The 16,307-nt window shown below is 40.8% G+C and overlaps 1 protein-coding gene across 2 annotated transcripts in view; it reads right to left on the reverse strand.

Moving 5' to 3' along the window:
• The window catches only part of LOC122650344 (tRNA ligase 1), a 110,037-nt gene that overhangs the window by 51,433 nt on the left and 42,297 nt on the right, over positions 1–16,307 (reverse strand). For both annotated transcript variants that reach the window (XM_043843745.1, XM_043843746.1), the window contains exons 10-11: positions 292–356; positions 15–179 (exon numbers count right to left, since the gene is read on the reverse strand). In XM_043843745.1, coding sequence (XP_043699680.1) covers positions 15–179; positions 292–356 — 230 coding nt within the window. The remainder of the gene's footprint in view (positions 1–14; positions 180–291; positions 357–16,307) is intronic.

The raw sequence follows: 16,307 nt of genomic DNA on the forward strand, positions 1-16,307 counted from the left end.
CTTTTTTGCCTCACCTGCAATTTGGTGGTGGAAAAATCAGCAGGATGAGCTTGTAAAAATTTTGAAAGAACCGATCGATCAGCATTTCTTGAATGAGCATCACCATCTCCATTTCCAAACCAATCACAACCGTTGGGGCAAAAAGAAGGTCCAACACTCTGAAGGAGTGCTTTTATTTGCTACAGAAGGAAAAAAGAAATTTATTAACTTCATTACCGTACATATTAATAGAGAGAGCATGTGTATACTCCAGATTATAAATGAACGACAGAATTGTATTACTCAGCTTACCTGCTTCTCATCTGACCTATTGGCAGCACATATTTCACGAAGACTTGCCCCAAAATTTAGACCATCTGTTGCTCAAGACAATATTATGTAAACTTGTAAGATACAGAAGACAAACCCCAAATCAAAATATAATGTGCATTGCCAGAAAAGAATTGAAAAGCAGAAAGTACTTCAGCTAGAGCTGGAACAAATAAACATAATTAGATAGAATTGTCGGACTAAAATGTTTTTGGCAGGAAAAACCACAAACTCAATAACTGAGTGATAATTGATGAGAAAATAGAGCATGTCATACAGTTACTATGCAAATAAAAAGAATAAAGGCAAAGAAAACCATGAAGGAGAAGAGGAAGAAGATAACTCAACTCAACTAAGCCTTTTCCCAACTAAATGGGGTCAGCCAAATGGCTTTTGTTCTGCTATTCAACTCTATTTAAGATAAAGAGGAAGAAGATAACTCATCTAACTCTAAAAAATTGTGTTGGAAGAAGTAAGCAGCAAGGAAGCCCGAATTGATGGAATATTTTGGTTTTGGCAGATCAGCTACACCCTCTTTATCCTGTACATATGTATTTTCGTAGAGCACACAGTAATATACTAAAAGTCGTACCCAGTGCACAAGGCTACCGCCACTGCGGGGTCTGGGGAGGGTCATAATGTACACAGCCTTACCCTGCTTCGTGGAGAGGCTGTTTCCCGACTTGAACTCGTGACCTAGTGGTCGCAATGGAGCAACCTTACTGTTTCACCGAGGTCCGTCCTCTAGTAACGTAGAAATAGGCACTGCTAACCTATCCTACAGTCAGGATCAATAGGCTGTCCAACAGTAACTTTCAGCGGTAGCAACAGGCCTTCGAATGCTTCTCAGGTATAGATTGAATCACAGAAAATAAAATAAAAACTAAGAATAAAACAGAAAATAGAAGAAGGAAAGAAGGGACGGGGATGGGTCTCTCGCCCATGGCCTCTCACCAATGGCATCTCACCACAGTCTCTCACAAAGCAACTCTCTCTCACAGCAACATGGTTGTAAGAACAACTTTTTTTTCTTTTCATTCAAATCGTGTGTAGGACTCTTAATGGTCCATTACATATATAGTGGATGTTGCTAATACAAGAAAGGAAAATAAAAGTCTCTTACAAAGCAATATGGAGACTTGTAAAGCAAGAAAACTCAAAGACAACTTAACTTCCTAGCTTTTAACCAAAATAGAACATAAATAAAATAGCAACCTAACATAATAGAACTCTAACCTTTTGTGATTTGTGACAATCCAGGATCTGTAACCAGTAACTGGAAAATATGAGAGAGAAGAGGATGGAGAAGAGGAGGTTGTGCGATGGATTCTATATAGAATGTCTATCACCCAAGCCCTTGTATTATAATAAATTAGAACTGATTACATAGTTTTAAGTAAAACTCTAAAGACTCTCTAGTCTCATCAAAACAGGAAACTACAATCTAGTTACAACAGGAAAGCATAACAAAGGCCTAAACTACTTATTAGACTCAACTACATAGTAGACACATACCCAAGGTATAGAGGTACACCCTCTAAAACACTCCCTCTCAAGCTGGAGTATTCATCATAGTTGTCACGGCGTCACGGCGTCACGGCGATCCAAGTCGGTGGAGGGGTGTCACGTCGATATATCGACATGTCGCCCGCCATTGTCGACCATGTTTTATTTTTTATTTTCTCTATTTTTAATGTTTTAATAGATGTATACTCAAGCCATGTTTTATTTTTTCCCTATTGTTTCTCAAGTTTTAAGAAGAAAATTCAGAAATCGACGAAGAAATCGAAGAGGGTAAGAAGAAATCGGAGAGGCAAAGAAGATAGGAAGAAGAAATCGAAGAAGAAATCGAAAGAAATCGAAGAGGGAAGAAGAAATCGAAGACAAGAAGAAGAAATCGAAGAGGGAAAGAGAGACAGGAAGAAGAAATCAAAGAGGGACGCCATGGCGTAGGTCGCCATGCAACCTTCTCCAGCGTCAGGACGCCATAGCTGGACCCTTGGGGACCACACAACATCAGGTTGTTGTGAACCAAATAACTCAGCATCAGGTTGCTGAGGACCATACAACATCAGGTTGTTGTAAACCAAGTAAATATGCTTTTTTGTTAGATATCATCTTCACAGATAAACTTGAAACTGAGGACACAAACAAATAAATAATAATAATCTCCAAGTGATGACTTGAACAAATAAGAATAAAAATTTTCAATCTCCCCTCACGTATTGCATTACACGTGGACAAATAATGACCAATAATCAGCATTGACAATCAAGAATAGCTGCACATAATCTCTAACAAAATAATCCCAAGTGCCCCCTCAAGGTACCAAATAAAATCCCAAATATCCAACTTCCCCCTCATTGTAGCAAATAATCTTCATGCAACTACCAACCTTCAAAGAAGTTCAAATCCCAAACTGATGCAAACTGGGTCCACCAAAACAAGAAATTTACAAATATACTACACTGATGGCAATAATATAAATGATAGCAACACATATGGGAGCACCCAAGGGAATATACCTAATAATACAATCAAGGTTCCAAAACCCTGGTCAGATCGCTTATGGGCACACCAAATCAACAAGAATCCAAGGATTAACAAGCAATGGCAGGCTAGTAAATAATAAAAATTTTCAAATGGCTATTAGTAAACAAAGAAGCAATGGGACATGAAGGGAATTAATATTAATTGTTTGGGAATAGACTAGGCAATAACATAAATTATGGATATGGAGTACATTAAACATGAAGACAAGGGTATTTATGAAAATGAACAAATTATTATTGTAGTCCTAGATTGGTAGAGGACCAACTAGGAGCCAATCAACCTGGATCTGTTATGAACATGTGAATCAGCTAGGTCAAAATAGGGTTTTGGAGAAATTAGGGTTAAGGTTTTATGGGTTATGTTAAGTCGAGGTAGGGGAGTCTATCAATGAAGGTCCTGGGATGTTTTGAATTTTGATGGAAGGAAGTGTGTAAACTTGAGTTGGCAGCTAGTTAGGGTTAGGATTTAGGGTTTCGAGAACATGTAAACTTATGGAATCTAGGGTTTTGGCTGGTCAAAACTGGACCAGCTTTGGATCGAGTGTCTAGGGGATGGAGAGGGAGATTTGGTCCTAGTATGGGGCTGAATGGATTGGTGGTAAGGACTGTGGAGAATTTAGGGTATGGGAAACTTGAAAACAACAAAGGGGAAAGCTAAGGTTGAGGTTGTGGAGGGTTAAGAGAAAATTGGGGGATGGGCAATGTTTCAGACTTACCAAATGTACCAAACAGAGCAAGGGAAAGTTTGAATGGACAGCTGCAGCAAACAAGGCCTTTCAGCCGATCAAGAAGAAAATGACAGAGGCTCCAGTGTTCTGCTTACCAGACTTTGACCGTATATTTGATGTGGCGACTGATGCTTCACATATTGGTCTAGGAGGTATAGTGATGCAAGGTAGGTATCCTATTGCTTTTTATAGTGAGAAACTTAATGAGGCCAAGTAGCGCCGTTCCACATATGACCTAGAACTCTATGTTATTGTCCAAGTGATACGCCATTGGAGACACTATCTTGTTGGTAAAGAGTTCATTTTATACACTAATCATGAGGCACTCAAGCACCTGTACTCACAGAAGTCAATCAGCAATCGACATGAAAAGTGGGTTGCTTATCTACAAGAGTTTGTGTTTGCTTTGAGTACAAGTCAAAGGAGAACACAGTGGCTAATGCACTGAGCATAAAAGTACTGACTTTGAATACATTTTCAGCACATGCACATAGCATCGAGCAAATCCGTGATGAGTGTGCTAGTGATAAGGATTTTAGTGTCCTACATGCTGAGTTGCAGCAGGGTGGGCAGCACCCTAAGTAGGCTATTCACAATGGTTATTTGTTCTTAGGAACAAGGCTGTGCATACCAGATTCATCCCTACGCCATCACATTATTAAGGAGTTACATGGAGGAGGCCTGGGAGGACATTTTGGGAAGGACAAGACCATCTTATAAGTGCTTGATCGTTATTACTGGCCCCACAAGCAAAATACTGGTCTCTATTCACCCTTACCGGTTCCTCTATTCACCCTTACCGGTTCCTCATGCTCCATGGGTTGATCTCAGCATAGATTTTGTTCTTGGGCTGCCACCTACACGAGAACAGTATGATTCTATTATGGTTGTGGTAGACCGATTTATGAAGATGGCTCACTTCATTCCATGTAGAAAGACACTTGATGCTTCCCATATGGCGAAGCTATTTTTCAAGGAAATAGTGTGTATCCATGGGCTGCGAAGCACTACTGTTTCAGATAGAGATGTGAAGTTTATGAGTTACTTCTGGAAGACTTTATGGTTGAAAACTGTAGAAACCGCTTCCTCTAAAAGGCCGATCTTGTAGAAAAGGGAGGAAACAATATGTATATCATACAGGAACTTTTAACACGGCGGACTATCCAAAGGGGGACACGGGTGGATAAATAATTTTTTAACACCTGCCCGCTCCCAGGGGGACTCGATACCGTGACCCCTGCCTATTCTGATACCATGTAGAAACCGCTTCCTCTAAATGGCCGACCTTGTAGGAAAGGGACGAAACAATATGTATATCATACAGGAGCTTTTAACACGGCGGACTATCCAAAAGGGGACACAGGTGGATAAATAATTTTTTAACACCTGTGTTACCCAAAATTATAAGGGTACTTTTGGTATTTTATTTATGCTTTATTTATGTACTTTTGAATAAGGGTAGAGTTGTAATTTGGGCTGTGACACTGTTCACGTGAACATGGCCGTGAACAGTGTTTCCCTTTGTAATCTCTTTTATTATTATTATTATTATAAATAGAGAACTTGACTGATCTCATTGATCATTCAAGCATTCTCAGAATTCAGGTTTTGATAACATGGTATCAGAGCAGCTTCTCTGATCTAGGGTTTTCAAAACTCTCCCCTCTCCATCGATTCCTTCTCTTCCCTTCTTTTCATTGACTTCCTCTCTCTCTCTCTCCTTTCTCTTTGCTTGGTTCTCTCAACCCTTCAAGGGCAGCACTAATGAGGTGATCCAATTGTGGTTCGAGTGCTGCCCTCCAATCCACCTCAATTTTAATGCCCTAAAAGTTGATCGATAGCTGCTGCAATTATCTCTCTGCGATTTGGACTGCTTCAACCTTTTTTGGAAATCGATCTCACAACTCTTGGAAGATCGATTACTTCTTTTGGAGCATCATTGGCAGGGCTTCAGACAGCATCTATCATACTTGGATTATTATCAATTGAAGACCTCAAAGCTTCAGCCCCTTTTTTCCCTTCTTATCGATCTCAACTGTCAGAGTTTTACAAAACCCTGACACATTATCGATTTGGATTTTTTGGGCTGTTGTTTGGGGAGTTTTTTTGTGGGTTAATTCCCTACTCATACTGCTGCAATGGACCACTGTTTCACACCAATTAGTGCAGTTTTTTTCCTGCAGATCAGAATTTTAGAATTCATAATCGATTTCAGCCTGGCAAGGTTTTTTTGAAGATCAGTTTTTTTTGTTCACCTCAAGGTTCGACATCTGTCTAGCTGTCCTATGGGTGACTCAGAGATAACCCCAGCTACCTCTGGAGGAGATCAGACCAGGAATGACTTCCTTCCTTATGCTGCAGCCATCAAGCTTGATGGTACCAACTACCTAATTTGGGCCAGATCATTATCCCTGACTGTGGTTGGTAGGGGACTCACTGGCCATCTTACTGGTACCACCAAACAGCCCACTGAAGAAGGTGTTGCCCGTACTAAATGGGCTGCCAATGATGCAATGGTGATGTCCTTTGTTCTGAACTCCATGACAACTGACCTCTCTAGTTAGTATCTTCTCCTTGATACTGCTACTCAGATATGGACTGCTGTCAAGGGTACTTATGGTCGTTCAGGGAGTGGTGCTCAGGTTTATGAGATCAGGAAAACTCTTCAAAACACTACTCAGAAGGAGATGACAGTCACTAAGTATTATGCTGCCCTCAAGTGCTTATGGCAACAGCTGGATCACTATGCTAGGTTTTAGCCTACTACTGCTGCGGATATTACTGCCTACCACACATATGTAGATCAGTTTCAGGTCTATGACTTTCTGGCTGGACTCAATGATGAGTATGATCCTATTCGGGTGCAGGTTCTTGGACGGGTTCCTTTCCCCACTTTGGAGGAAACTTTTTCCTATGTCCACAGTGAAGAGAGACAAGGAGGGCTGCTATGATGATTACTCCTAAGGTTGAAAGATCAGCCTTACAGACTGCTGGTTCCAATACTGATACTTCTGCTGATACTGTTGCTGCTAATGCTACTGCTAAAGAGCCTGTGAAGTGTGACCATTGCCACAAACCCTATCACACTAAGGCTCAGTGTTGGAAGCTTCATGGGAAGCCTACTGATTTTGAGAGCAAAAGAGGTCGTGCTAAGTCTAAAAACAAAGCCAATCACACTGAAAGTGTAGCTCCAGCTCCGACTACTGACATCGGCTTCTCCCAGGAAGAACTTCAAGCTCTCCGGCGTCTGTTGACTTCATCTGCTGCCCCTACTACATCTGCTACCAATTCAGGTTCCTTCTTTGCCCGTGCAGGTATTTCCTTTGCTGGTCACTGTGCATCAGTAGTTTCCACTCCTTGGATTATAGACTCCGGAGCTACTGATCACATGACAGGTTCCTCCAGTATTTTTAACACTTACTTTCCTGCTTCTGGTAAGGACAAAGTTAAGATTGTTGATGGGTCCCTCTCCTCCATATCAGCGAAAGGATCCATTAGCTGTTCCCCTTCTTTGACATTATCTTCTGTGTTGCATATTCCCAAGTTTACCACTAACCTTCTCTCCATTAGTATAGTTATCAAGGCGTCGCCTAGGCGGCACCATGGCATCCAGGCGGTTTTAGAGGGTCTAGGCGGTTGGACGCTTTAGTGTGTAACAAAAAGGCGAGCGCCTTGGGCACCAAGGCGTCGCCTTAAGTGCCTTGGAACTCCTTTTCTTCTGGGCGGTCGCCTTAGACCTTTTTTTTTGTTTACTTTTGTTTTTTAATTTTTTTTATGTTTTAATAAGATATTCTAATTGGAAATATCTCATTGGGGGTGTATTTTTAGTTCCATGCTCTGAGAAGCATGGAATCATAAGTAAAAAGTTAAAACTTAAAATAAATAAAAAAATAAAACCTAAAAAGTAACTTATCAAATCGAATTCCTTCACATTCCAAAATCGAAAGAACAAAAAAAATGAAAGAGAAGAAGCAGCGGCAGCGGCAGCGGCGACCTGAGACTTCCTTCGAGGCTTCCCCGAGTTCTCTCGGTCCTCGGTCCTTAACCCCTTTATTTCCGAGTTGCGACATCTCAATATCTCATTCTCAATCTCCGGAGAAAAGAAAAAGAAGCGTGGCGACTTGCCGGAGTTGCGAGCTTGCAGCGCAACTTGAGAGTTGAGACTTCATCACTTCCCTCTCGGTCCTCGATCCATCAAGGTTTCTAAAATCTGTGCCCTTCATTTCCGACATCTCATTCTCCATCTCCACCCCCACCGGTTTCCGGCGACATCCCCTGCCTCCACCGGTAAGTATTGTAATTTTGTGCACTTATGCATTCTTTTTTTTTGTTCTTCTTCTAATATCCAAAGTCCAAACCATTTTCTTCTAACCACATCTTTCTATTTCTTCCTTTTGCAGCGGAAACCAGCTGTCTTCCTTTACTCCGGCGACAAATTCCGGCCAGCACTGTTGTAAGTCAGTAAGTGTTTTGATTTTTTTTTTTTTTTATTTCAGTTCTTCGTACTCCCTTTCTTCTGGTCTATTTTGCTAATGATTAAAGATAAGGTGTTGAATCTGCTGTTTTGTTGCCCATTTCTGTTCTGAATCTGCTGTTTCGTTGCCCATAATTTTTCTTTGAAAAGATAAGGTGCTCCTACACTGACTTGTATATTTATTCCTTCAATCACCGAAGCACCTTTTTGCTTCATCCATCCCTTTGGCCCTTCCTAATTCTATTGGCAATATCCTCTTTAATTTCCTCACACTGTGGATGATTGAACGAAATAAAGAAAATGGGTTCTTGAGGCATCTCTTGGTCATTTATGCAATTAATTTTCAGGATGCATGTGCAAATAGTTTGGATAAAAGTTCTAATGCTACTACAAACATGAAGGGAACAGATATTTTGTTCATAAATATACAAGTCAGCTGTAATTTTTCTCCCCTTCTCCAACCATGCTTTGGGATGTCATATGATTCATATTTCTTAATTACCCTTTTGCATAAAAAAGGTGCCAATGTTTGTGCTGTTGTAGTACTTCTAGTCTTCTATTAAAGTATTAGTTCTATATTTTTAATTTTTTTTCTATTTTCTATCAGTGTAGACAACTAGACATCAGCTCTTTATACATGGCCAATGTTGATGGTAGTAGTGGAGCTGAAAATATAAGTACAGCGGGATCAAGGATTGATCCAAGCAAGGATCCAAAAAGGAAGGCTAAGTCTAATGATCCTAAGTGGAAGTATGGATACTGGCCTAATTTAGAAGACAAGAATTGTGTCAAGTGTATCCTTTGTGGGGTGGATACCAAGGGAGGAATAAAAAGATTGAAGCAACACTTGGTTGGTGGCTATGGAGATGTAGCCAAGTGCACAAAGACAACTGCAGCAATTGCTACAGAGATGAGAGAAGCAATCTTGAAAAACAAGAAGAGGAGAATGGAAAATTTGGATGATTTGGATGTTGGTAGTGAAGATTTACCTGAAGAAGGGGGCCAAGGGGCTGAAGAAGGGCATGTAGAGTCGGATTTGGGGGGGGGGCTCAAGCCGCTCAAGCCTTATTCCAAGCTCTGGAACAACTTCAAAAAAAAAAAAGTTGTCATTCAGACCATAGTCAAACAACAAGTAAGGGGTCCCATGGATGCTCATGTCAAGAGGCGGACTCCTGAAGAGGTTGTTGCAGAAAGGCACGGTAAAGGTCCCCAACAAACTACAATGGAGAACCGTATGAGATCAGAGGAGGAAAGAGATAAACTTCGTTCTTACTTTGCAAGGTGGGCTTATGAAAGCGGTGTTCCATTCAATGCCTTGAGGCTAAGGAGCTTTGAGGAGTTGGTTGAGGCAATTGGACAGTATGGGCCAGGTTTCAAGCCCCCTTCATTTCATGATTATAGGGTTCCTCTATTGAAGTCTGAGAAGGAGAAAATTGATGAAATAAAAAAGAAACACACAATCTCTTGGAAGAAAGGGTGCACTCTCATGTCTGATGGGTGGACAGACAAGAAAGGAAGGCACTTAATTAATTTTCTTGTCAACAGTATAGAGGGGACATTCTTTTTGGGGCCTGTGGATGCATCAAGTCAAATACAAGATGCGAAAATATTATTTGAGCTCCTTGATAATAAGATTGAGGAGATTGGAGAGGAGAATGTGGTTCAAGTGGTCACTGATAATGCTTCCAATTATGTTGCTGCTGGAAGGTTATTAATGGAGAAAAGAAAGAAGTTGTATTGGACTCCATGTGCAGCTCATTGCCTAGACCTTATGATGGAGGAGATAGGCAATATAAAAACATATAAGTCTGTGATATTGAAGGGGAGAAAAATTACTAGCTTCATCTATAGGCATACTCGCCTTCTTGAAGCTATGAGGGTACATACAAGAGGAGCAGACTTAGTGAGGGCTGGAGCAACCAGATTTGCATCTTCATTTTTAACACTTCAGAGCTTATTGAAACATAAGGATAATTTGAGGAAATTATTTCTTTCTGATCACTGGGACAATTCTAAGTTGTCACATACAGAGGCAGGGAAGCAAATTGTTGAAATAATTCTTTCCACACCTTTCTGGAATGGTGTGCAAGATTGCTTGAGAGCATCATTGCCTCTTATTCAAGTATTGAGGATAGTAGATGGAGATGAGAGGCCTGCATTGCCTGAAGTATATATTGCAATGGAAGAGGCAAAGAAGAACATAAAATCAAATTTTAAGGGCATAGAAAGAAAATGGAAGAAGATCATAAAAAGTATTGATAGGCGTTGGACAAGTCAGATGGAGCGACCAATATATTTGGCTGTATTTCTCCTCAATCCAAGCAAGTACTTTAGTGCAATTGAGAAGTAATCAGATGAATCTGTAGTCAACTCCTTGATGCATAAAGCAAATGATGCCTTTAATGATATTCTTACAAGGATGGTGCCTGATACAACCTTGCAAGACAAGATCAGTGCACAATCTGCTGCTTATACTGGAAGTAATGGAAGTTTTGCAAAGGAGATGGCAATTAGACAAAGGGACAAGTTGAATCCTAGTAAGTAATTTTCTTTTTAATTTATGTTGTATTATTGTTTAGTTGTTTCACTTGTTTATACTTTGTATTTTGCATGTTGATTTTAATTTAATCTATATTTTTTCTTATATATATATTTATAGTCGTTTGGTGGGAAAAACATGGAAGCTCTACACCTGAGCTTATAAAGCTTGCAAGGTGCTTACTTGGCCTTTGTTGCTCATCCTCTGGTTGTGAGCGCAATTGGAGCATATTTGAGTTTGTGAGTAACTGAGTACTTTAGTACTAAGTTAATTTTAATTTTAATTTTTTGTTTTTTGTGTAGTTTTATGAAAGAATGATTTAAGGAATAAAAGTGATATTTGTATATTGTTAATTGTTCTTCAAATTCACACCAAGAAGAGGAATAGGTTAGAGCATCAACGTTTAAATGATCTTGTCTACATCCAGTATAATCGCCGTCTTCAAGTAAGGTTCCAAAAGAAAAGGGAACAATCCAGAAATTCTAATCCACTGGTGCTTGATGATCTAGATTGGAGTAGTGAGTGGATGACTGGCGTATCAGATGATGAATTAGTTCATCCTGGGGATGATCTCACTTGGAGAACTATATCAACAGTTTCTAGAGCATCTTCATCGTTTCATGGCACCAATAGAGCAAGGAGGTCTGGACCATCAACCAGTGGAGCGGCTCCAGCATTAGCCTCTTATTCACGGCGCAATAGGGTCCGTGAGGAGTCTTCAGATGACGAACTGGAGTTCGGGTTGGAGTTGGAGCAAGAGGATGTGCGTGATGATGAAGATGTTGAGGATGATTTTGGTATACAAAGTAATGTTGTGGGCAATGAACAGGAGGAAGAAGATGATTTGAATATACTTAATTAGGAGTAAAATTTGAAGTAGTGAAGTACTTGTTAAACAATTTGTATTGGAATTTGGATGGTTTTTTTTAGACTTTTCTTCACTTTAAGTATTTGAATGTTTAAGCTTTAATGATTACTTAATTTTGGCATTTTACTATTTTAGGTTATTTTATGTTTTCTTTTATTGAGTATTGATTGACAGGGTCACATGAGTAGAAATATAGTGGATGACCTTAGGGCCTACTGCCTAAGCACTCATTTTGGCATCATAGAGGTAAGTATAATAATTTACCAACCCTTTATGCTTTATATTTAATAATTTATAATGTTGTTTCATACTTTCATATTTATATGCTATATTGCTATGATAATATGATGAACTTAGTTTGTTAATTTGTTTTTTTGGATGAATATCTTGCATTGGTTTGACTCTTTAATATTTATTTGGTAAAGAAATAGAATTATATAATTTTTAATATGCTATTTGTGCCAAATAAAATGGTTATATAAAAAAAAGAACACTAGAACGCCTTGTTCGCCAAGGCGACACCTTGCGGCCGCCCTATCGCCAAGGCGCTTAGGAAGGCTCTCAAACGCCGTGGTCGCCTTGCCGCCTTGATAACTATGTCCATTAGTAGTATCACCAAATCTTTGAACTGTAAAGTGACCTTCTTTCCTACTCATTGTGAGCTGGACTCGGGGAAGACGATTGGATCGGGTAAAGTACATGACGGATTGTACCTGCTTGATGGAGATCCTACATCTACGTAGGCATTACCTTCTAGGCTTTGTTCCCCAGCATCGTTCTCTTCTGAATTACACATATGGCACTCTAGACTAGGACATCCCCCTTTAGGTACCATATCTACTTTATTTCCAGCATTAAGTACTTCATGTGATAAAGAAGATTTTTTTTGTGAGCCTTGTGTCTTGGCCAAACAGGCACGTTCAAATTATCCAACTTCTAATAAAAGATCATCTTCTTTATTTCATGTTGTTCATTTTGATGTGTGGGGTCCTAGTTGAAAAGTTTCACTTTCGGGTCATCGGTGGTATGTCACCTTTATTGATTGCTATTCCAGGTTCACTTAGGTCTATCTTATGCACAATAAAAGTGAGGTTTTTTCTTGTTTTCAGCACTTTCACAAGCTGGTTCAAACTCAATTTAATGCCACTGTTCAGACTTTAAGGAGTGATAATGGGAGAGAGTATATGGAAGGTCAGTTCCAAAAATACTTGGTTGCCCATGGCATCCTCCATCAGACCAGTTGTGTGGATACTCCGGCCCAAAATGGTGTGGCTGAGAGGAAGAATCGCCACCTCTTGGAGGTAGCTCGTGCTCTTCTGTTTGCCCGTAATGTCCCTTCCGTTTATTGGGGGGATACTGTTCTTACTGCAACCTATTTAATTAATAGGCTGCCCAGTCGGGTCCTTAACTCTAGACCCCCTGTTGAGCTATTACTTGGCTCTTCCTCCTTTGTTGTTCCCCCTAAGGTTTTTGGCTGCATTTGCTATGCCAGGGATACAAGGTCCCCGGGCAAACTTGACCCACGTAGTCTTCGGTGTATTTTCTTAAGGTACTCTGCCACACAGAAGGGGTACAAGTGCTATCACCCTCCATCCCGCTAGACTTTTGTCAGCATGGACGTCGTGTTTCATGAGAGTATCTCCTACTATGTGTCCCCACATCTTCAAGGGGTGAGTATTAGCGAACATGTGTTGACTTTAGACTCTCCACCTCCACTCCAGTTGGTTCATGAGTAGGCTGAATCTATTCAGCCTACTATTCAGCCTACTTCTCCTGTTCAGCCTCCTTCTAGTCCTCCTCCTCCTCCCCCTGAGTCAGGGGGAGAGGTACCTGTACAGGGGGAGCAAACCACACCAGCCCAGACCCCTGTCCAGAGGGCCATTAGTGAATTTCAGGGTATGATTGATGCTAGCAAAATGAAGACCTATGCAAGGAAGCATAAGCAGGTTCAATCAACTGTTGGTCCCGTACCCATCCAGTTGCCGAACCTGGATCCAGAACCTGCCTCTCCACCAGGTAATATTCCTTCTCCTGAGTTGCCTATTGCCCTTCGCAAAGGTGTCAGGACTTGTACTCAGCATCCCATATCTCATGTTGTGTCTTATGACTCCCTTTCCCCATCATTTCGTGCTTTTACTTCTTCTCTTTCTTCTGTTCGTGTTCCTAACAATTGGCAGGAAGCTCTATCAGATGGAAAGTGGAAGGCAGCCATGATGGAAGAAATGGAAGCTTTGAAAAAAACTAACACATGGGAGCTTGTGGTTCTTCCACCTGGGAAGAAAACCGTTGGATGTAGGTGGGTGTTTGTGGTGAAACAGAAGGTGGATGGCACTGTGGATAGGTATAAGGCACGACTCGTGGCCAAGGGTTTCACTCAAACATACAGCATTGATTACCAGGAGACCTTTGCACCTGTTGCAAAGCTGAATACAGTTCGTATGTTGTTATCATGTGCTGTCAACCTTGGTTGGGATTTGCAGCAGCTAGATGTTAAAAATGCCTTCCTAAATGGAGCACTGGAGGAGGAGGTATATATGGACATTGCACCAGGGTTCTCTTGTGACAGAAATAAAGGAAAAGCGTGCACTGTATGGGCTGAAACAGTCACCCCAAGCTTGGTTTGGTTGATTCCACAAGGCCATGATTTCTGTGGGCTATAAGCAGAGTAATGCTGATCACACACTCTTTATTAAGAGGGTTGGTGAAAAACTCACTGTTCTTATAGTCTACGTGGATAACATAGTGGTTACTGGCAATGATGGTGACGAGATCAGACAGTTGAAGACCTTCCTCGGCCAGGAGTTTGAGATCAAGGATCTAGGGAAGTTAAGATACTTTCTTGGGATTGAAGTGACCAGATCTTCAAAAGGCATATTTCTCTCCCAAAGAAAGTATGTCCTAGACTTGTTGGCTGAAACAGGTTTGCTAGGTTGCCACCCTTTGGATACTCCTATGGATCCCATTGTTCGTCTCAAGGAAAATGAGGGTGAGCCTGTAGATAAAGGCCGGTACCAAAGGCTTGTAGGGAAGTTGATTTACCTTTCACACACTCATCCAGACATTGCTGTTGCTGTGAATGCTGTGAGTCAATTTATGCATAATCCCTATACTTCACATATGGAGGCTGTTCTTCGCATTCTACACTATTTGAAGTCAGCTCCTGGAAAAGGCATTCTTTTGTCTTCACATGGTCACCTACGGATAGAAGCATACACCGATGCTGATTGGACTGGTTCTGCAGATCGAAAATCTATTTCTGGGTATTGCTCCTTTGTAGGTGGAAATCTTGTCACTTGGCGTAGCAAGAAGCAAAATGTAGTTGCTCGTTCTAGTGCCGAAGCTGAATTTCAAGCTATGGCACAAGGGATTTGTGAGTTACTTTGGCTTAAAGGTCTGCTACAAGATCTGAGTATTCCTATTCGCCTTCCTATGATGTTGTATGGTGATAACAAGGCTGCAATTAGCATAGCACACAACCCAGTACAGCATCACCGTACCAAGCATGTTGAAGTGGATAGGCATTTCATCAAGGGGAAATTAGAAGATGGACAGATTTGTATTCCCTTTGCGACTTCTTCTGATCAGCTTGCTAATGTCTTCACCAAGGGACTGCCTGGAAAGTTGTTTTATCCTAGCCTAGTCAAGTTGGGTATGTGTGATATCTATGCCCCAACTTGAGGGGGAGTGTTGAGATGTGTTACCCAAAATTATAAGGGTACTTTTGGTATTTTATTTATGCTTTATTTATGTACTTTTGAACAAGGGTAGAGTTGTAATTTGGGCTGTGATACTGTTCACGTGAACAGTGCCGTGAACAGTGTTTCCCTTTGTAATCTCTTTTATTATTATTATTATTATAAATAGAGAGCTTGACTGATCTCATTGATCATTCAAGCATTCTCAGAATTCAGGTTTTGATAACAAAAACCAACACCATGCTGTTATTCTCTATTGCTTTCCACCCACAGACTGATGGGTAAACAGAGGTGGTGAACAGGAGCCCAGGAAATTTATTGAGGTGTTTGGTCAGAGATTAAGAGAAGACTTGGCCCTCCATTCTTGATATTGCTGAATTCGCCTACAACAGTTCAGTGAATAGAACAACAGGACGTATTCCTTTTGAGATTTTACTTGGAGTTCAGCCAAGGCGTCCCATTGATCTTCTTGATTTACCCCCTCAAGCAAGGGTAAGTGTTGAAGCTGATGAGTTTTTGCACCATATCACAAAGGTGCATGCTGATGTTCGAAGAAGAATTGCTCTCAGCAATGATATTTACAAGGTTAATGCAGATAGACATCGGTGTTATGTAGAGTTCAAGCCAACAGACATAGTCATGGTTAGAGTTAACCCTGACAGACACCAGCCGGGTGTCAACAGCATGCTCCATCTTAAGAAGATGGGTCCATACAAGGTGATGAAATGTATAGGACCTAATGCGTATGTGCTAAAGTTGCTTGCTGATATGGGCATAAGCTATTCAATGTGGCTGATTTACATCTTTATGTGGGACATCACTCAGTTGATGATGACTCTAAACAAATGTTGAGGCTGCCCCAACTCAAATCACCCACTAAAGACATTTTTTAAGAAGTTCTAGATGACATGCACAATGCCACTCGACACGGCAACGGTTACAATGCTTTCCTCGTCAAGTGGAAAGGTCGCCCACCCCAGGACAGCACTTGGATTCATGCGGACGACTTCAAGAAACTCAACCCCGAGTTGTATGATCGTTACATGTCCTTCATCCATTCTTTAGAGATTAATGATTTCAAGGTGGGGAGAGCTGATGTAGAGTTGAAGCCCTACATCCTCAAGAAGAAGAAGAACAAGAAA

This window comes from Telopea speciosissima, chromosome 2, assembly GCF_018873765.1.
Source record: "Telopea speciosissima isolate NSW1024214 ecotype Mountain lineage chromosome 2, Tspe_v1, whole genome shotgun sequence".
Lineage (NCBI taxonomy): Eukaryota > Viridiplantae > Streptophyta > Magnoliopsida > Proteales > Proteaceae > Telopea > Telopea speciosissima.